Genomic DNA, 22,663 nt, shown 5'->3' with positions numbered 1-22,663 from the left:
ACAGAGCTGATTCAGTCGAATGTTTGGCTCTGAATCCAGCCTGGTTTGGATGTAGAATGTTATTTATTTCCAGGAACTTTGTTAGCTGTCTGTTGACCACGGTTTCAGTGCATTTGCACAGTGCAGGGAGTTGGGAGATCGGTCGTAGATTAGTTAGGACAGATGGGTCATGTAAAGTCTTTTTTTGTAATGGCTTTACAATGGCTGTTTTCCACGCATTGGGGACTGATGGGCAATGGTTCTCACATAATACATTGGCTCGCCCAAGCACTACATACGCACACACAATTTTCGTCACAACGCCTACGAGACAAATGGACTATTGACAGAGGCCGCGCCTGGACAGACAAGGAATGGGCGTTGGTGCTAGCTGGGGCCACGCGTGTCCCACGCAACTCCCGTTTCAAGATTATACAATATTATATTGTGCACCGTGCATACCTATCCCCAGACAAAATTAATAGATACTTTGGCCTGGACTCAACGGCATGCCCCAGATGCGGACTTGTAGAAGCGCAACTGCTGCACATGCTTTGGGCCTGCCCTCTTCTGAATGAATATTGGAATTTAGTGTCGACCTCATTGGCAACGGCAAAGGGGAGCGACTTACCACACACCTGGGAAGCTTGCCTCTTGGGTCTTTTCAAGAGAACGGTACGGACGAAGGTACGGGCTAGATTCTGGGACCTAGGGCTGATCACTGCGAAACGCCTTATCACCAAACGATGGTAAAATAGAGTACCCCCACAAGCCATACACTGGCGTACTTCGTTTGATAATTGGGCGAGGGCGGAGAGTGTAGCTCTGCACAGAGAGGAGACGGCGGGACTGCGCATGTTCCCCATAGCGCAAGACTGGGATAATGCCTTGACCGCTTACCACAGAGTGTGCCTACAGAACGGTATCACCTAGACCTGGGTGCACCAGGACCGCTGATCTGTCTGTATCCCCCTGTCCTCCCCCCACTTCCCCCAAGCCATTCATTCCCCCCTTCGTCCCCCCACCCCCTTTATCCCCCCACTCGCCGCGCAGATCTTGCCCCCCTGTGAGCCTCAGATTGGACCTCTAGATTGAACTTCCTGTCCTCTCTCCCCCTTCCTCATCCCGCCTACGGTGCTTTGCATCCCGCAGCCCCATGTGTAAATATGACACCACACACGCCTGAGCTTGACTGACCCGACTGAACCACACATTCATAGATTTGACCTCGACCAGTCTTTAATCTTTATGATCTCAGGTTGTTGTTCACAGTTTTTAGTTTTAGACAAAATTTGAATATACACTGCATAGTTGTCACATCTGGTTGACCACAGTACCAAAGATGTAACATATCTGTTGCTCCATCCTGTTCATTCCTTTGGAGGAGAGTTGAGAAACAAATAGTTTATTAAGCGAACTGCTGTTGTTGATATGCGATAAATTATCTAGATTTGTTGTGCAACTATAACCAGTGACCTTGTCATACTGTGTACACCACTTTGCCTTTATCATAGTGTCTCTTATTTGTATACATCAGTGTACCTTAACAACTGCAGAGACATGTAATGACTATTGTGCACTGCTTATGACACTACTTCACGTCTGTGTACTTGCCAAATGAATAACTAAAAAAAAAATGCAATAAAAGATATTAAAAAAAAAAAATGAATGCATGCGTTGTAATGCCACCTGCGATGCGAAAGTCGAGTTGCAATGGCACCGCGTGGATACACCGTCATTGTAACGGGTGTTTCCCGATTGGTTGTATGATTGAGTGAGTGGCTGTGTTGAGAAGATGTATGGGTAAGTGAGAGGCTGTATAGGTGAATAAGTGGGTGTGTAGTAGCTGTATGGGTGAGTGTTTGGCTGTGGGAGTTGCTGTATGAGTGAGTGGGTGGGTGTGCGAGTGGTTCTATGGAGGAGTAAGTGGATGTGTGGGTCTGTGAGTGGGTATGTGACTAGTTGTCTGAGTCGGTGTACGAGGTTGTATGGGGGTGTGGGTGGTTCTGTGGATGATGTCATCAGTGATGGCATTTAAGATGCCATCAGTAATGTCACTGAACATGTCATGAGTGATGTAATATGTGAGGACATAAGCAGTGCACTACGGAGGCTCAAGTTATAGTTAGCAAAGGTAACTACAACTGCTGAATTTCTACTGTTTTGTACGAATTAATCTGAACCTAACTACAACATACCTGTAATCTTTGATTTTTTCAGTGAATATATATATACATATATCTCCACCACCCGCAACTCCAATACTCCAACAAGAATTAGGCAGAGACACCAGGTTTTCTCCATTTTTTTTTTCAATCTCTTCAAAGTCCGCCATAAAGCAATTCTGTCAAACAAATGACCTTGTTCACACGTGTGCAGCACCATCTTAGTTACTACTTCAGGGCTCGACAAATCATAAAAAATGCTCTAGACCTGCAGGTCTAGTAAACTACAAAATCTCCTCGACCTAACATAAATGAACTTGACCTCAAACTCTGAAAACTGAGCAAATGTGACAAGTTAAAAAGATTTTAAAGCATTTTTATTGCTCATTTACTTTGTGAGCAATAAAGATGCCTTTAAATCTTGCTATCTTGTCACATTTCCTCTGCTTTCAGAGGCCAAGTGTCAAGTTTGTATTCCTACTCGCCAGAAAGGGCGAGTAGGACCTAAAAATAGCTTGTCCTTAATCAATCTCACTCGCAAATGCGAGCGGACGAGTGAATTTTTCGAGCACTGTACTTTATAGCGCTCGTGTGACCATCACAGTGAGGAAAGACTAATATAATTTGTTTTTTATCTTTTCTTTCAAACTCACAGTTTGCAAATCATAAATCCTACTATTAAATCCTCAATAATACATATAAATGAAAAATCAAAATCAAATATAAAATGTAAATTCAAACTGAATGTGAAAAGGGCATGAGAAAAAACTGTGATGCAAATCACACACAAATAATGTGCTTAAAATACATATCAGATAATATCATCCTTTCTTCTTTTTATATTGTGGCGATGCACGGTTTCCAAATTAACCATAACTAAGCAACCTTGTGCAAACCTTACATTATTACAGGTCCTATTATCATATGCATCTAACAGGACACATCAACTATGCAATAGTTCACATTTGACAAAATAGAGCCCAAGTGGAAAGATACGCCTTTTGATTGATACATTACAATATTAGAACTCATAAATTCATTCTCCAGTATTACATCTTTCATAGATTCACATGCTTGTATCTTCCCCGTCGTCATGGTGGGAGTCTCACGGTAACAGAATGACCAAGCAGTATCATAGAGAAGAAAAACTGCATAGAAAATCCCCATAGGGACTGTAGTATTTGGTAACCAGACCATTTCCTTGTTTGGTTCAAAAGTCAGTCAATCAGCATTGCTGCCCTGCCCTCACACTCCCCAGCAGAAGCTTCCTGCCTCAGATTTCCAACCGCCTTCGTGTGAGAAAGGAGTCTCCCTGAGCTCTGCTCAGTTTTCTGTTCCTGAGTGAACTTTTGACCTTTTGGAATCTTATTTTCCTGTCTTCTGGATTAAGGTATTGTGTGTACCTATTTTTTTCATTATGGCTGAAAGCTCTAAAAAGAGGCTGTTCAGGCCTTGCAGATCCTGTGGGAAGGCCAGGCTCTACTCTGAGGACCCACATAAGGACTGTCTTTACTGTCTTCATCCTAAACATGTGGCTAAGGATTGTAAATACTGTAGAACCTTTTCTGTCAAAACAAAAAGAGACAGAGAGGCTCGCTTGCTGTTATGGCTTCAGAAGAAGGCCACATCAGGCTCAGATTCTGAGGAGGAATCTTCTCATTTGACACCCAAGAAAAGAAAGGCCTCCGTTTCTGAGGAGAAAGTGGAGCCTAAAAAGAGTAAATCAAAGGAGAAATCAACATCATCTCTTCCTATTACTCCTCTGAAAAAGCAGTCAAGTCTGAAAGGGCCTGGGTCTGCTCCATCGACCAGTTCCCTAGTTTCTGCTCCAAAATCTGTGGTGAAGACTTTAGCTCCGTCGACGACTTCACCGTCGACGACGACGGCTTCGTCGACGATAGGATCTAAAGCGAGTAAGATTTCGCTGTCGACGAAGAGACCGTCGACGACGTCGACGACGTCGACGACAGGTTCGACGTCGAGGATGTCGACGGGGGACCCGTCGACGATGGTCCCGTCGACGAAGGCTCCATCGACGATGGTCCCGTCGACGGCACAGTCGACGACACCGTCGACGAAAATCATTCTAACAACTGCGAAAGCATTCAAATCGCCACAGTCGAAGACCATGATCTCTATCCGGTCTTTTCAGTCGACCAGGGGTTCGGCGACTATCAGCAAATCTGCGGAATTCACCTCATGGACGCAGATTTCACCTTTGCCACCATCCTCATTGTTAGAGCACGACTCAGATGGAGAGGAGTCCTCAGGTGCCGCCTACAGTCCTTCTCAGCTTCAGATAAAGAGCCAAGACACGGACGAAGAGGAAGTATATTCCTTCAAGGACAGACCTCAATCTTCCAGATACGAGTCTTTTCAGGAATCTGGTGATTATAATGAGGAGGAGGAGCAACAAGAGGACTCACGTGAGGAAGAGCGGCAAGAGACGGTTTCCATACCTGTGTCTCTTGTATCTGACCTTAGGTTAATGATAAACGACTACTACCGTCGTTTCCCAGAGGCGAACACCTCTCAACCATCTACGCAGGTGCCTTCTTCACAGCCACCAAAAACAAACTCTGCCTCACAAGAACAAGTGGTGAGATCACTGCCAGTAGTTACTATAAGGGATGACCTAACGGAATCCGACGAGGATGAACAGCCTGAAAAAGGAGAACTTGTTCATGATGCTTCGGGGCAGGAATGGAATGAATACATTTTGCCATCGGCTCCGTCACCTGTCCCACTACCGTCTACCTCCCCTCCTCAAGACATCGGAGGTTTCCATGATATCATGGAAAAAGCGGCTAAGAGGTTCAATTTGGATGTGGAAGTTCAAGAGACGGATTGTTTCTTGTATGATTTCAAGGACGATGCCAAAAGATCGGTTCGTTCAATTCCTATTATCCCTCATATCTGGGAAGAGGGCCTAAAGATTTTGAAAACACCGGCTTCCATAGCGGTTTCTGTTCCTCGGATTGAAAAAAAGTACAGAGCGCCAGAGTCTGCAACAGCCTGTCTCATAGGGCACCCCAGACCGGAATCAGTCGTGACGCAGGCGGCGCAGAGGAATTCTAAAAACCCGGTGGCTACTTCCTTAGTGCCACCAGACAAAGAAGGACGGAGAATGGACGGTGCCGGTAAGAGGTTTGCGGTCATGGCAGCCTCTACTATTAAAGCGGCAAATGCAATGGCCCTTATTAGCCGTTTCAACAGGCAAATGTGGTCCGATCTTGCACCCATACTATCTGCGCTACCGGAAGATAGAAAGGAGGAAGCGGCGGCCATCCTTTAAGATGGAGCTAAGTCTGCTGCCGAATCTATTGACATCGCCATGGATGTCTCGTCTATGGCCTTCAGACAGATGGCTGGGGCGGTTTCGCTTCGCAGGCAAGGCTGGCTTAAAGCGACATCGTTTCGCCCGGAAGTGCAGGCGAAGATTGTCGATATGCCTTTTGATGGCGAAAATTTATTTGGGAAACATATAGACGAGGCGTTGCAAGGCATAAAATCTGACACGGATACAGCTAGAGCGCTGGGATCTCTTCAACAGGGAAGGTTTCAGTCCTTTCGAAAAAGGGGTGCAAGAGGTCAATTTAATCAAAGACCCTCTTTTCAGACCAATCGATATCAGCCGTATAACCAACAGGGATATCGACAATACAATGCCAACAACCAGTTCAGGTCCTCCAACTCCTCTTACCAGCAGCAGTCTAGAGGCAAACCAAACACCAGAGGGAAAAATCAACAGTCTAACAGACGTCAATGATTTCAGGCCGGCGCTCCCCACACAACAGATCCCGGAAAACGACCACTATCTGTCTCAATACTTCAGCAACTGGATGTCCATAACATCGGACAAATGGGTTCTAGATGTCATAAGCAGGGGTCATACTCTGGAATTTGTAGAAATACCACCAGATCATCCCCCAGTGCTCAGGCTCAACCAACATCGTCAGGAAATGCAGAAGGAAGTACACTCGCTTCTACAAAAGGGAGCCATAGAAGAAGTGCCGCAACATCTCAGAGGGAAAGGCTTCTATTCGCATTTCTTCCTCATCAAAAAGAAACAAACCCTGAAATGGAGACAGGTATTGGATTTGAGGGATCTGAATCAATACATAAAGAAGATACCCTTCAGAATGCTATCGTTGCAAGAGATCCTACAAATGATAAAGGAAAAAGACTACATGGCGTCTTTGGATCTCATGGATGCGTACTTCCATATTCCCATTCATCGGAAGCACAGGAAATATTTAAGATTTGTTGTGGAGAGTCGCCACTTTCAATTCAAAGTCCTGCCATTCGGACTCAAATCGGCCCCGAGAGTGTTCACCAAATGCATGGCCCCGGTGGCGGCCCACTTAAGATTGCAAGGGCATTACATTTACCCATATCTGGACGACTGGTTGGTGACAGGTCCATCTTTCAGAGAGGCAACAAGATCTCTTCAGTGCTGCATCCGGCTGTTTCAGCGCTTGGGACTACGGACCAACTTGGAGAAATCCTCGCTGACTCCGGCCCAGGGCATCCAATTCTTAGGGGCATGGATATGCACCAGAGCAGGGAAGGCCTATCCGAAGACTGAATGAGAAAGATCATGGGTCTAACGGCGTCACTTCAAACAAAAAGGTCCACTTCTGTGAGAGTGTACAAGTCCATGTTGGGGATGATATCATCCTGCATCCCACTGGTGCCAAATTGTCGCCTTCGAATGAGGCCTTTGCAGGAACAACTGGACGAGCAGTGGGTTCAATCCAAAGGAACCTTCGAGGATCGGATTGCCATCACGAACCGTATTAAGGTGGCCATGTCATGGTGGAAGGTTCAAAAGAACTTGGACCAAGGCTTGAACTTTGTTCCTCGAGATCACGACTTCGTGATGACAACGGACGCTTCGCTGAAAGGATGGGGTGCGCATCTTCAGGAGCTGGAGATTCAGGGCCTTTGGTCAGACTGGGAAGCACAGCTTCACATAAACATGTTGGAGCTCAAAGCGGTGTTTCTGGGGCTTCAAGCATTCCTTCCCAGGATACGCCAATCGTCGGTACTTATCCAAACGGACAGCACCACGACTATGTTTTACTTGCTAAAACAGGGTGGAACGAGATCCAAACAGCTGTCGACATTGGCGCAAAGAATCTGGAAATGGCTGATAACCAACAGCATTTCAATTCAAGTTCAACATATACAGGGAGTCCTCAACATACGGGCAGATGCCCTGAGTCGCACTTCCAATGTGACGCACGAGTGGGAACTGCACGACACTCAGCTTCACAACCTGTTTCAAAGGTGGGGCACTCCCACATTAGACTTGTTCGCAACAAGAAACAACTCAAAGTGCGTTCAGTTTGCGTCCAGGTACCATCAGCAAGGATCCAAGGGAAATGCATTCCACATGGACTGGACAGGGAGGTTTGCCTACGCGTTCCCTCCATTTCCATTGATACCGCGAATTCTTCGCAAGATGAGATTGGAAACGTGCCATGTCATACGGATAGCACCAGCCTGGCCGAGGCAGGCGTGGTTTTCAGATCTACTTCAGATGTCGAAGGGCAGCAAGATCCAGCTTCCGACATTCCAGAACCTCATCTCCATGAAAGACGGTCAGATTCTGCATCCGGATCTGCAATCACTAAAATTGTCAGCATGGAACCTCATGAGCGGGAATTTCAAAACCTAGACATTCCGCAGGAATGCAGGCATATTCTCTCGCAAGCCAGAGCTATGTCAACAAACAAAACATATGCAGCGAAATGGACCCGTTTCTGCCACTGGTGCGACAGTCAAAACTTACATCCGTTTGAAGTACACCCCGAAGGTATCCTACCTTACCTGCTGTCACTATCTAAGGCAGGTCTGTCGCATGCCTCGGTCAAAGTGCACTTGGCAGCAATATCACGTTTCAGGAGGAAGCCAAACGAGCCATCCCTCTGGTCTTCCAGGATAATAAAGGAATTCATCAAAGGACTTTTTAGAGTTTATCCATCCATACGGCGTCCACCAGTGCCGTGGCACCTCAATACAGTCCTATCACAACTTATGAGGCCACCTTTCGAGCCTATACACAAAGCAGACTTACAGTTCCTATCTTGGAAGACAGCCTTACTGCTTGCACTAACATCAGCAAGGAGGGTTAGCGAAATTCAGGCCTTTTCAGTGGAGGAGCCCTTCTTACAATTTCGCAAGGACAGGGTTATATTAAGGACAAATCCATCTTTTATTCCCAAAGTTCCTACGCCTTTTCACCTCAATGAGCCTACCATTCTGCCTACCTTTTTCAGCAATCCCTCATCGGAAGCAGAAAGGGCATTGCACTCTATGGACATCTCTAGATGCTTGAAGTTCTACATTGAACGGACAAGGACATTCCGCAAATCCAAACAATTATTTCTTGCTTTCGAAGGTCAAAGGAAAGGCCTTCCTCTGTCCAGACTGAGTATTGCCAGATGGATATCATCAGCTATCCTGAAATGTCATGAGAAAGCGGGAAAGCCGCTCTGTTCTAAAGTGAATGCACATTCCACAAGGAAGATGGCGACTTCAATGGCCTTGTTCGCAGGAGCATCGCTGCCCGACATCTGCAGAGCAGCGACGTGGAAGAGCGTGCATTCATTTACAAGGCACTACTGTCTAGACACTGCGTGGAAAGAGGACACGGCAGTGGGACAAGCTGTTCTGAAACGCCTATTTCAGTAAGGGATGTTTTACTTGGCTGATTATTTTTCTAAGCAATACTTTGATTTCTGTTTGTACACATATATAGATGTGATCAAGGGCAGTTCCTGCCCGAAACGCGTCATACCTACCTGAACTGCTGTCGAAATGGATAATAAAAGTTCGCTGTGACACTCTGCCAAAACCGTGTGGTGGTCCGTTACTTCTGTGGTCAGAACTGGGAACAGAATTTTGCTCCATATATATATATATCTGCACTTATAGTATTATATTGATCTGTATTGTTCTACCAATTGCTTTGATGCAGAGCTTCCTTCTGGATTCTGTCCTGGAAACGCTACAAATTTGTGAGCACTGCTTACTACTCTGATACAAGCATGTGAATCTATGAAAGATGTAATACTGGAGAAGGAATTAGTTACTTACCTGTACACTATAGTTCTCCAGTATTATCTTTCATAGATTCACATGCGCCCGCCCGCCTCCCCGTTTCTCAGACAGATCCTGTTTCTCGGTATTATCCATGTCTCTCACTCGGGGACGGAAATCTGAGGCAGGAAGCTTCTGCTGGGGAGTGTGAGGGCAAGGCAGCAATGCTGATTGGCTGACTTTTGGACCAAACAAGGAAATGGTCTGGTTACCAAATACTACAGTCCCTATGGGGATTTTCTATGCAGTTTTTCTTCTCTATGATACTGCTTGGTCATTCTGTTACCGTGAGACTCCCACCATGACGACGGGGAAGATACAAGCATGTGAATCTATGAAAGATAATACTGGAGAACTATAGTGTACAGGTAAGTAACTAATTCCTTCCTTGTACCTCAATGATCCTTGTAATGAGACTGGATACAAATGTAACTTTTTCAACAGATGCATTTGCCCGCACATGTCTAAGTCCAAATGTACTACCAATATAACTTAATTCATTTATCATGCCACTTAAACACTAATGTATAAACCTCCACATAGATCTCGCTTTCCTCAATGATATATAAGAAATAACTTTAATTTGAGCACTATTCAAAATAAAACCATCTGTGATTGCAGCAGCATATCTTTAGTTAAACATGAGAACAGCTCCTCTTCGGTGTTCAAGCCATTCGGTGAGTTGGTGTCTAAGTTGATTATGTACCTACTCTCCATCTGTCTCAACAATCGCTCATCATTGCCTACTCTGGAGTGCCTTGGGACCGCCTCATTTACAAAGTACTTCATGCAATTGATGTCATTTCTGTGACATTCATTCACATGTCTAGCCAACAGATATGACCAATTATTTTATACAGTCCTCAAGTGCTGCAAGATTCTTTATGTGGACCTGCAAAATCACGCTGCCCACATGTTGCAGCAATCACACAGCAGTACATACAGAGGAAACTCCATGCTACAATTAAATGGGCCCACTATCTTTAATGGTTTCTCCGTGAAGGGTGCAGTGTATTTAATGGTGTTAACCCAATAGGAAGTTATGGAAGCTCTTAGCAAGCTGTAACCAAATTTCTAGCTTATGCCTTCTGGACTGCTTTTAGCCAGGGTGTCCCTTATAGAGTACACTCTTTGGTAAACAATGGCAGGAGATCTGGGAATCGTCGTCCCTAAAGTCAAGACCCTTAAACTAGGTGCCAATACTGCCTCAGAATGCCTCTTAGTTGGCTTTCTTGCTTGCTGTACGTTGCTATCAACCTAATAATTGATTCACCTTTTCAGTCGTGCCTATTAGGGAAGACTAGGGATTCGTTGCTCTTTAGTTCAACCCTTGTGGCTGTTTTGACAAAGGATTCTCTAGTGTAGCGACGATGCCCAAATCTACCCACCATCTCATCCCTACTAGTCTTCCAATCATCAATGCAACTGCAATTTCTTCTTAATCTCAACATATCACCATATGGGATGCCTGGGTAGAAAATAAGGTGCATGTAGGGTGGGATTCCCTGCAAGTCTTCTTCCTGAACAATCTGGTTTCCAGCCATCATTGCATACAACCACTTCCAGATCAGGAAACTCTATTTGTGTTGCACTAATGAGACCTGTAAAGTGTAAGTTCAGATTGTTTGGGTGATTGCCTCTATGAAAACTTCAGTTTGTTGCTGTGAGCCCCTCCATACAACAAATTAGTCATCAATAAAGCGCAACCAACAAATGACATGATCACCGCAGATAGCACCATAGTCGTTCATGAGCACCTGCTTCTCCCACCAGCCCATATGCAAACAAGCATAGCCGGGGGAAGCATGTGCCCATCGCCGTACTATGTAACGGTCTAAAGATTTCCTTGTTGAAGGAAAAAGTAGTTATTTTCAAGACACAATCTAATCATGGATAACATCATTGTATGTGTGTACAGCTTAAGAGCCTGCCCTTTAGTAAGCCTGCAAGAGCATGAATTCTGTCATTGTGATTAATGCTGGTATATAATGAGGTCACAGCAAGAGTTATTAGAAGGTAATCCTCCCTCCAAGATAAGTCGTACATTCTTTTCAGAAAGTCTTTGAAAAAAGAGGGTACATTGTGTACATACCCCTGTAGGAAATAGTCTATATATCTCGCAGAATTTTCAAATGACCTTTCATTGGCTGAGATAATGGGCCTTCTTGTTGGTTTGGGCTGGATCCTTATGCATCTTGGGTAAAAGATATGTAACTGGTGTCTCTGGGAACTCATTCCTGACAAAGATATTCATCTTGATTCTTTAAGCCTGAATTTCTCCCCTCCAGTAGTTCCAAGTGATATTGTGACTTGTCATTTTGCATGCTCTCCCAATGTCTCCTAGTGCAGCCCAGCTCACCATCCAATTGCTTATAGGCCTCAGTTGTGTACATTTAAAGGGGCCACAGCACAATGTTGCATCATTTGTATGAATTGCGGGTCACAACTTGCTTTTTCGATTAGAGTTTTTTGATCAAGTTGTAATATGATCTGTGTTTATGATCCAATTGTTTACTTGCTTTGTTAATTGTACTATATAGTGCCTTGACCTACTTAATTATAGACTCATTGAGTACATCAATAGAATCTCTTGCAGTTACCGGTACAAAAGTTGAAGCTGGATTAAATGGAGTGTTAGCCTCCGCATAGACATTCAAATTCATGGTGTATGTATGTATGTATGTATGTATGTATGTATGTATGTGTGTTCTTATATAGCGCTCGATTATTACCCTTGGGCATCTCGGCGCTTGCCTTGGGAACCCGTCCTGGTTTTTCCCTGTGAGATCACCCATGCTGGGCATCCCCATGGTGAAAGCCAGGCATCCCGCCGCGGGGGCCGTTGTGGAGATTAAGCAAGCTTGTTGCCCAGAGCTGCATAGTGTGAACTCGTGCTTAGAGTGGGCACCGAAGCGAGAATTATCGAGTCTGTGGACAATTGAGTTCAGGACCCTGCCGCGTCGGGAATCGAACCCTGGTCCCGAGTCTGACCTCAGCTTCAGGGTATGCCTCCTCTAAACAGTGAGCCACACTTATATAATGAGGTCACAGCAATAGTTATTAGAAGGTGTTGCTCTCCAATTGGTTAAAAAATGCCCAAGATTTAATTTTCCACTTTTTGGAGTTCCTGCATTAATTGTATGTCCGAAACTTGTAGACAGGCCCGATTAGTTACACTCTTCACCCCTCATGCAGTTTGTTGCATAACGTTCTCATGATAGTACTTGGTTTCAATTTATGAACAAATTGAATAATATCGACTCTCACCTGTGTGGAATTCATCGTACTTTCAGGGCAATACGACAGCCCAATCGATGAGATCTGTTGTTCACTTTATTGAGTTCAATGTTAGAAACTTGAATGACAGTCTTGGTCGTGTCGTCACTTACTTTCTCTTCTATTGTGGTTGTTTTGATTAAGTGTTTCCTACTGCACCTCCTTCGCTCACTCCTTTCGTTCCTCCTCTGTTGGGCTTGAATTGTGGCTGGTCAGTCTTAGCGTTTGGCATCAGTCCAATCATAAAAAAATCACCTCACTATTGAGAGGTGCTCCAGAGCCACTAGAAGCCAATCTTCCATCTTACAAATGGGTCTCAATTTCCGAACTATATTCTGAGCCAATTTCCCTTACTTCATTAACCTGTAATACCATATTACCCTCAGTTAGCCTCTGCCTCTTTAACTTGTCAAAACGACTGGAAAATGTAAATATTTTTCCTTGCTCAAAATCTACTTTGCTGCGGTGAAATTTGCGTGCTTTTCCTGCTTTTATGTCTTCACACTTTTTTAAACATGTAACCATTTCCTCACAATAACTTTAACACAGTTTCTTGTTTCGCAAGCACACTGATTTCTTCATTAAGCTGATCTATTTTGGTTTGTAAAGTGTTTTGAATAATTTCAACATATTTAACAAAATTAGCATGAGGGCTATTCCTTCATCATTCCCACGCGGGGGTTCTCGCATTTGGGGGCATCAGAATTCACAACCCCCAGAGGATATGGCAAACTTCATGGTATTCAGATAAAGACCTCATCTCCCACCACTTGGCTTGTTAGATATATCTTTTTGGTCATTCAGTGTAGGGACAGGGTTTTGGCCAGTTTGCGATGACTCATGCAGAACAAAGCTTGCGTTAAGCAGCAAACTTTTCTGACATTCAGAGAACTGAAAATGCACTCTTTTTTTTACCCATTGTGGGTTCTCCTATGTCTAGTGATCTTGGCCTCAACTCTAAAACATGTTTTAGCACTCATAGGGTATTTGCACATTGTGTGTTCTTTCGTGTAGTGTAAGATTGGATTTATGAATGAAGGTCTTCTGGCATTCTGAGCACTGAAACAGTTTTTCCCCAGTGTGGGTTCTCTCATGTACAGTGAGATTGGCTCTTTGCATGAAACATCTTTGGCATTCAGAGCACTGAAATGGTTTTTCCCCAGTGTGAGTTCTCTCATGTTGAGTGAGAATGAACTTACGACTGAAGCTCCTCTTGCATACAGAACACTGATAGGGTCTTTGTCCAGTGTGAATCTTCTCATGTTGCTTGAGAATGTTTTTAACACTGAAGAATTCTTGGCATTCAGAGCACCAATATGATTTTACCCTAGTGTGGGTTCTCTCATGTAGTGCGAGAACGGATCTACGACTGAAGCTTTTCTGGCATTCAGAGCAGTGATAGGGTTTTTCACCAGTATGAGTTCTCTCATGTAGTGTAAGACAAGATCTACGACTGAAGCTTTTCTGGCATTCAGAGCAGTGATAAGGTTTTTCACCAGTATGGCTTCTCGCATGCTGAGTAAGATGGATTTTGCAACTGAAGCGTTTCTGGCATTCATTGCACTGATAAGGTTTTTCTCCAGTGTGCGTTCTCTCATGTAGTGTAAGACCGGCCTTATGCCTGAAGCATTTCTGGCATTCAGAGCACTCGAAAGGTTTTTCTCCAGTGTGGATTCTCTGGTGCTGAATGAGTCTGGAATGAAAGGCAAAACTGTTCCCACATTCAGTGCACTTATAGGATTCCTTTCTTGAGTTCATGTCTCCAAGTTGGGATTTGTCTTGCATGCATTCCATGGTAAGACCTGAACCCGATTCCAGAAACAGAATACGTTTTGATAATATGGTGTTAACTTCTCAAGTACGCCACAATTGCTGTTCTTAGCACTTTCATTACTGCTTCTGTCAGGAGATCATAACTTGTCACAACCGTAGGCAGCCAAAGTCATTCTATAACCTTTCCCTGAGAAGACATCTTTGAGAATGTCTTCTTAAAGGTTATTCTCTCCAATATCTCCATGTGAGTTGTCTCATGTTGAACTAAACTTATTTCAGAACCAAAGCTTTTCCCACATTATACATTATTAGTATTATCAGTTCATGGTTGCCAGCTGTGTGCATAAGGCAAAAGCAGGGAAATTGAGAATTCAGAATTCTAAAAGTCTGAAAGTTCTGGAACAACTGAGATCAAGCCCAAGAAGTTGAGTTGGTGGTTAACATAATTTTTACACAAACTATGGTGCTCCAGTGCGTTGCTGACATGTTAAAAAACTATTACAATGACATTCGTTTGTGGTGCCTGTTCTTTCCTTTCGAATCAGATGCAGCTTTAGAAAAAAGCTTTTTCTCCCATGTGGAATCAGATGGTCTTTTTGGTCAGCTTTTTAACGTTGCTTTCTTCATTTTTTAATACTTTGGAAAACTTTAAATGTTCTCTTCAAGTAAACATATTCTTACAATTGGTCTTTACATCTGGCTTTCAGTTTTCTTGCCTCTGCTGTTAACAGTTGAGAGCTTATTTCATCCGAATACCACATACTTGATTAACATCTCAAATCATTTTACTGTGGATGTTTGAAGATCCATAATGAAATGTATACAATTAGGGAAATCACTTTCATGTTCAGTAGTTTTCTCCTCTACGAGCTCGTCACCACTCCTCAATCCTAGATACTGATCGCTTCTTGCAGCTTCGAGGCATCTTCACTTTTAAAAACAAATATGCCACTTAAAGGCATAATGGGATTAATATCTGACGCAGTTTTAGGAAACCACCATCTTGATATTTCTGTTGAAGCTTCAGTCACCTGTAAATGAAGGTCAGAGAATATTAGGGAATATCAATTGAAACGAAGGAAAAACATTTATGATCTGATTAACTGTAAGTATTCTTTACTGCTTAATAAAACCTTTGCAATGCAGTACATAATAAATAAATTAAAACTATAATAAAGTAATACATTAAACTTGACACAAAATGCTTTCACCATTCACCTTAAAAGAAGTCCAGTACCATTTGTAACGATGTTTTGTGGAAAGATTTAAAAGGGACTCACTAAGGATATACGGCAGTCTCTGCATCTCCACATATGCTCAATTAGGCGATTGTGAGTATAGGACGGGCAAAACCCGACTGTGTACTATGAAGAAGATAGTTAGCCTTGAACATCAAGAGCTGTCGATTTACATGCTTCTCAGTGACTTTAGCCAACAGCGACAGCAGCGAAACAGCTTGCTAGTTTTCTGATTAGTAAAATTCAACAGCGGCTTTTTAAGAAGAGGATCTACCATTGCGTGCTTCCACTTCATCGGGACCTGGCTCACCGCCAGGAAACTATTAAGGAGCTCATGGACCAAAGGCAACACAGCTTCCACTTTTTGTTCCAAGATAGAGGGCAAAACTGGATCGAGTGGGTAACCCGACTTGACAGACATAATCAGAGCAGACATCTCCTCAAATTCAATAGGTTTGAAATGCTTCAGCCCTAAGCTATCTTTAGTAGGTTCAAACCATGAATTTAGACATGCAGAATCTCTAAACTCTGCTGGAAACAAGTCATAGATCTTTGTCATCTTGTCTGAGAAAAACTGAGAGGTAATTACAAACCTCCTCTGAAGGTACGATGGCTGCTGAGTGTTGGGACAAAGAAGTAAGAGTCTTTACAATAGCAAACACTTCACTTAGCACTGAGAGAATTTTATTAGTCATAATCTCAGCGAACATACTTCATGTGCCCATGATGCTGTTTGAGTGCAGCCAAGTAATTGATTTTGATGTCAGGATCATATGCCCTATGCCAAAGGCATTCAAGACACTTATAATTCTTTTTCAGATCTATCAGTTCATCACTGAATCATTCAGCAGATGGCTTCTGTCTTTGAAAAGACCAGTGGGTCCGAGGGGCGATTTGATTTATGGCACATGAGATCCAATTTTCCAGCAGGAGATGGTCTTCTTCAACACAGCCAACCAAACTAGGTCGGCTATCATTCAAGTAGAAGTGGTCACTTTAGCCCACTGGCGTGCTCGTGCTGTCTGGGTAAGAAAATGATTCGCAGTCAGTTTTGAATAAGGAACAGAGAACAGGATAATCAATGGTCTGACCAGACAAGTGAAATAGGAGGGCCGGACATTAACTGGGCCTAGTTGGAAAAGAAGGGATCTAGAATATACCCCAGTCTGAGTATGGGCAGAGACAGACTGGGTGAGCTGTAAGTCCTCTAGATCGGCAAGCAAGACTGATGCTGCCGAGCATCCTGAATCATCGAAATGAATACTGAAATCCCCTATGACCAAAGAAATTGGTGTAGCGGAGAACCATTAGGGGCAGAGCAACTGCAGGAGAGGTGGAGACATTGGCAACCAGCCCAAGCAAGAACATGAGCTGAATCATTGAAACAACAAACTTCGTAAGAGCAAGGGAAAAAAGGGCTGCTTCACACCCCTCAATAGAAAACTTAGAAAGGGAGCGTTGCAAAGATTGTTTAAAAATTATAATAGCAATTCCTCACCCTTTATGAGAGTGCCCATTCTGTCTTGCTATAGCAAAGACTTGTGGAATGGCTTACAAAATATCCAACGCGAAATTCTCATTCAGCCAGGTCTCCATCAAGAAGACAGCATCTAGTGAGTGTTCCTCCAGGAATTCCTTGATCTATAGTTTAGGTTTAGCTAGAGACCTATAATTGAAGGAGACCAGTTAGGCAGAGAGCAGAGGCTGAGGTGTGAGACTTACCTCCCGGCCCGGAGGCAGATTGGTCACACTAATCTCTCCCCATTTGGAAATTATGCTTAGAAGCTGTATTAAGGTAACTCCAATGTTATCCCGTGGGAGTAATAGGCCTTGCAGTAGTGAAAAACAAAAATGTAAGAGTTTTTCAATAGTAAGACATGTAAAACTTAAAAGTACATCACCAACTTTTTAAGTACAATGCACCCTGCTCTTGGGACTCTCTAGGGCCTACCTTAGGGGTGACTTATGTGTATTAAAAAGGGAGGTTTCGGTCTGGCAAAAAGGTTTGCTTTGCAAGGTCGACATGGCAGCTTAAAATTGCACGCACATGCTCTGCAAAGGGAAAGCCTGAGACATGGTTAAGGGCCACTTAAGTCGGTGGCACAATCAGTGCTGCAGGCCCACTGGCAGTACTTAATTTACCGGCCCTGGGCAAAGGTAGTGAGTTCACTTTACTAGGGACTTATAACCAAGTTAAATATGCCAATAGGGTATGTACCCATGTCATGATGTTTCATGGAAAGACCACAAGCACTTTTGAGCTGGTTAGCGGTGGTAAAGTGTGCAGAATCGTAAGGCTAAGAAAAACAAAGTCAGCTAAAACAGGAGGTCTGAAGGCAAAAAGTCTGGGGAAACCATGCCAGGAATGCAAGGTCTAACAGCTATAAAGGGACAAATATGACTCCTCTCAGTTGACAAGGCAGAGAAAGCCCTACTAAAGGTAAAAAGAAAAATTTAAGAAACATGAGGAACTGCATATAATTTAGCCAACCGACAAAGCTAATAAAAATAAAGAGTACCTATTTGGCCACAGGGATCAAAGCGATACCTGACCTATGATAATAAAATCAAAGCATACATGTTTATATCATTTTAATCTGAAATGTGCGGCCCCTCACAAAAGGGGTGAAACGTCTAACTTTGTATCAAGGAACCAAATACGGGGTTTTCAGTCCCCTTGAGGTGAGGAGGCATGAGAGTACATGTGCAAATGAAGACAAACATGGGTGGGGAGCTCCCAAAGGAAAGATGGGACACTCTGTAGAAAGACAATGATAACAAGCACTGTCAAAGCCAACCGCTCTGATTTGATTGTTTCCAGTCGTCCTAGTAAGAGAATGCCATCATGAATCAACTACTTGAGCTACAACAGTATGGAAGTTGGGAGTAGGGCTCCCCTTTTGAACAGACTGTTTTAATAGATTTAAGCTGAATCTTCAAGGAGAATTATAAAAAAGAGTCAGGAGATTACACGTGTGTAGTAATGACAAGGTAAAGATACTTTAAAAAAAGGGTCATATTTTCACTGTAACAGTAAGAAAGCTTATATGTGTGTACATCTTTGTGAAGATAACAGTTCTAAATAATACAACAGGTTTTCAATACAGCAAAATAAAACAAAGGACCTTTTAAGGGTGAATAGCCTTGGATTTCCATAAAGACAAACAAGGCCCGCTTCTTAGCCAAAGCGCCAACAACCAGTAATTAAAATGTTATCAGGCCGCAAAGTAAAAAGATCACAGAACACACACTGACCTGAAGTACAAGCCACACACGTTCACTTCTGAAGTTCAACAATAGGATTACTTGAACACCACCACCACTGGGTAAACAAATGTGCCAATGACACCGTCTTCTTGACGCTCCAAACTATGGCCTAATCCTGAATCTTTAACTCCCACTTAGAAAAGATCTCTGAAGCGATACTAAATTCATTCAAAATATGTTTTCTGCCTGCATTTCTCTAAGAATGCTATGAATAACTTCAAACTTAAAATAAGAGAAGTGCTGGAACCACTTTTCACTAACCAATACCACTGTGGGCGTAAATTAGGTCTAATTCTGGATCTCCTATTCTTGCGGCACCTCACCTCGATCTGGAAAGAATGTCTCTCACAAGAACTGCCAGTGGCTGAGGTCAACAAAATACCACAAGGAAAAAGCTTGTTATTCCTAATCCTATCTACGTGTCCCTGTGGAAAACAGTGTATCTCAATCTTAAACAACGACAAGACAATGATTCTGTCAACAGCTGCACTACTGGCACTCTTCAACCACAAGTTCAATCCGCTCCAACATTATGTTTTTAACATCTCCACCCCTTCCTCTCAGAACATACTCTCTCCCACTTCCTGTTCCCCTCCTTATGACTCTAACCCTCACTTCTTCCCCAGATCCCCCTCAACTTGGGTCTCTCTTTGAGTCCCATTTCTTCCATTAAAGACAATCTCATATCTCCTTTCCCACAAATCATGTTACTCTCTTCTCTCATTCAATATGGCATCATCCTCCCCTACCTCGCCACCTTGAGAGAACAGTCCTGCCTCCCTCTTGTCCTTGATACACACTAACAAATACAAGTGAAGCCCTAACAACTCCTCCCAAAGTATGGTACCGATCTGTTTAACGTAGTTCCATTCTCAACTCCTGAACCCACATTCCAAAAATACAAACTCCCCTCCACGCATTCCCCTACTAGACAAACCAGCATCGAGATAGACTCACGAATGCTCTTCGAAGTGACATACCTGTTTCTCTTGCAATAGGATCCTCCTCTAACTCATACTCCTTTTCGAAACGATCTCACAACACGAGTTTTGACCAGCCCTGCCGCCGTGAATTCTCTGCCCAACCAAACACTCATCCTATGCCCCAGCACAGAACGTCCTCATGGCCAAATTGGACTCTCAGAGATGAAGTCTTTATCTTCTTCCAATCTTCTGCTGTCCAAGGGCTTGCAATTCCTGGAACTCACTCTCAACTCCCACCCGCAACAGTTCTGACAGTTCCTCATATGACCTCTCCATGACTAATAAATCAGCCCCAACCTCAGCAACCACAGAGCTTGCCAACATATCCCACATAGAATCCCTCACAGGCAACACCATACTTATCACACTCACAGCTACCTTCCTACTCTCACCCTCTGCACCAGATAATAATTGCCAATCATTTCTGCACAGGAATCCTTGCTCCACCACTACTCACACTCATTACTATTTCTCAGCTCTCCACTCTACAATTCCAACCATCAAGTTGGACAGACACTCCCACACACAATTAAGAAATACTCAACTGAATCCCCAAAACGTCACTTGACCCCATCCCCTTCTCACCCATATGTTATTCCATCCTCTCTTCCTTGAACTGTCTGCTTCACAGCTGCAGATCAGCAGCCGGTCACTGCATCAAAATTGCCAATTTGAGCCACTCTCAACCTTGATATTCTATTCATGACAGAAACTTGGCTGTCTGACTACCACAAGCCCGTACTGGATCTCTGGTGCATTTATGACATCCCACCAGGAGCCCACGATATTCCATACTATATATTACCCTTGAGGGACCGAAAGATTGGTGACCAATTCTAAAAACATTTTTGTCTGAGGCGTCAACCTACAGTGGAGGGGACTACCGGACTCAGCAGTGTCCCGACTAACTCTTTCTGAACAACAATCTTACACATTGTATTGTACCTCCACTCATATGAAAGGTTACCCACCAAACACATGCTCACCAAAACACACTGAATGCCACTCTCCAATTTCTGTTGACTAGTCCGACCACTTCCTTGTCCCATTCTCCCTTCTCTGCTCAAAGACCTCCTCATGAGCTCAAACTATGAAACCCAGGGCATAGATCATGCACTTTAACAACGGCAACTAATCCCTTCTAAGCTCCAATAAACCCATAAAACTCGTGTCCTTTCAACCAACCAATGACGCATGCCTAGTCGAGAACTACAACTCCTTTATTTTTTTGTTACTAGTTATTTATTTGCAATTATAATAGTGAAATGACGGACAAAGAGCACAACAATGCCAGAGAAAATAGGAAACAGGTATTCATATACATTTTAGAGTGAAGTAAGAATCACATTTGCATAGTATCTCAAGCGTAATTTAACCCTCCCCACTTTCTACAATGTATGTAAGGATCTACAGATGTTTGGATGGTCTGTCAATAACGAGCCACCTTTTCAGCAAGTGGAATCAAGAGCGACAAAGTTAACCAAACCACGGCATGTGTTTTAAGTTAACGCCCAAGGCGGTGGGAGTGTGGGAGGGGAGGACACCCAGATATCATGCAGAAGTGGGATCCCAGCACTAGACGGGGTGGGGGGGAAGAGGCCCTCCTGTAGTGTACTACAACACAATTATCACATAAGGCTCTAATGATCTTCGCCCACTAAAACAAACAAAAAAACTCCACAACACCGCCTCATCACAATGATTCTCCAAACAACTCTTAGGGAGACGGAAGATTCACAGAATCACGGAGCACCCATGGAGATCAAATCCATCAAAGGAATCCCTAGAAGTTCTTTGACTTAACGTAAAGGATAAAAGTGGCACACAGAACTCATCAGAAAGGAAATAAAAATTGTCATAAATAAATACCAGAAAATCTTTGACATTGTTAGAGAATCAACCATCTCACCGACGCCATCTCTATCTCCCAAACAACAAACAAACGTCTGACACACTCTGCAACTACTTCATAGACGAGATGGATACAATTAAACTACTAATTTTAAAGCCTCTCAATCTCTTCCTCTAGGACACTACCTAGCAACTCCAAATTAGAATGGTCCTGCAATGCTACAAATAATAATAATAATAATTAAGAGACTCCTGTCTTCTCATCCTCTTGGAGCGATCCTCAGCATTTGACACAATCCACCACTCATCCCTCCTAAGAATTCTAGAAGATCGAATAGGAATAAAAGGCACTGCGTTAAACTGGTGCCAGTCCTACCTAGCGAATCGATCCCAACAGGTCTCATTTTGTAACTCTCTCTCGGACGCCATGAATCTGTGCCACGAAGAAACACAAGGCTTAATCCTATCATCAACACTAGTCAACCGTTCCCGCCTAAAAAAATGCAAAACTGTTTTTCTGTTCTACGCTAATGATATACAACAAAACCTAAAAGTCTCCTCTCCGGGAGATTTAACAACCTTTGCAAAAACTCTCATGTATCTCCAATTGTGGATGTTGCTACACCCCCACAAACTTAACACCCAGAAAACAAGAGTTCCTTCAACGGAACCCACCTGCAAAGACCTGGGCAGCCCACTCACACCTATTTGACTGCAAGCCTTTGCTTCCAGACAAGCCACAATCCCTGGGCTTTACATTTGACACCAACATTATCCGTGACATCTATCTCAACAGCATATTGCTCAAAATCAGACTCAGAGGGATCAAACTATGAATTACTGATGCAGACTTCAGAAAGGTATTCTAATTATTGGTCCTGTGAAAACTGGACGACAGCAACTCTCTTGTAAAGAGTATTCCCAAAATGTACCGGGCACTTCTGAAGGCAGTCCACAACTCTACAACCTGCTTAATATCTGGCACTAGAAGATCCAATCACATCACCTGTCCTGGCCTCACTCA

At 43.5% G+C, this 22,663-nt stretch overlaps 1 protein-coding gene across 1 annotated transcript in view; it reads right to left on the bottom strand.

Moving 5' to 3' along the window:
* Nucleotides 1–12,453: 12,453 nt before the first annotated feature.
* The window catches only part of LOC147736997 (uncharacterized), a 34,959-nt gene continuing 24,749 nt past the window's right edge, over nt 12,454–22,663 (bottom strand). Inside the window, exon 2 of the mRNA XM_086956582.1 lies at nt 12,454–15,331. Within this exon, the coding sequence (XP_086812708.1) occupies nt 13,497–14,321 (825 nt within the window). The 5' untranslated portion in view covers nt 14,322–15,331 and the 3' untranslated portion in view covers nt 12,454–13,496. The remainder of the gene's footprint in view (nt 15,332–22,663) is intronic.

Source organism: Lissotriton vulgaris, chromosome 1_1 (assembly GCF_964263255.1).
Source record: "Lissotriton vulgaris chromosome 1_1, aLisVul1.2, whole genome shotgun sequence".
Lineage (NCBI taxonomy): Eukaryota > Metazoa > Chordata > Amphibia > Caudata > Salamandridae > Lissotriton > Lissotriton vulgaris.
Note: the sequence above shows the minus strand (reverse complement) of the source record. Positions and strands in the feature narration are given on the sequence as shown.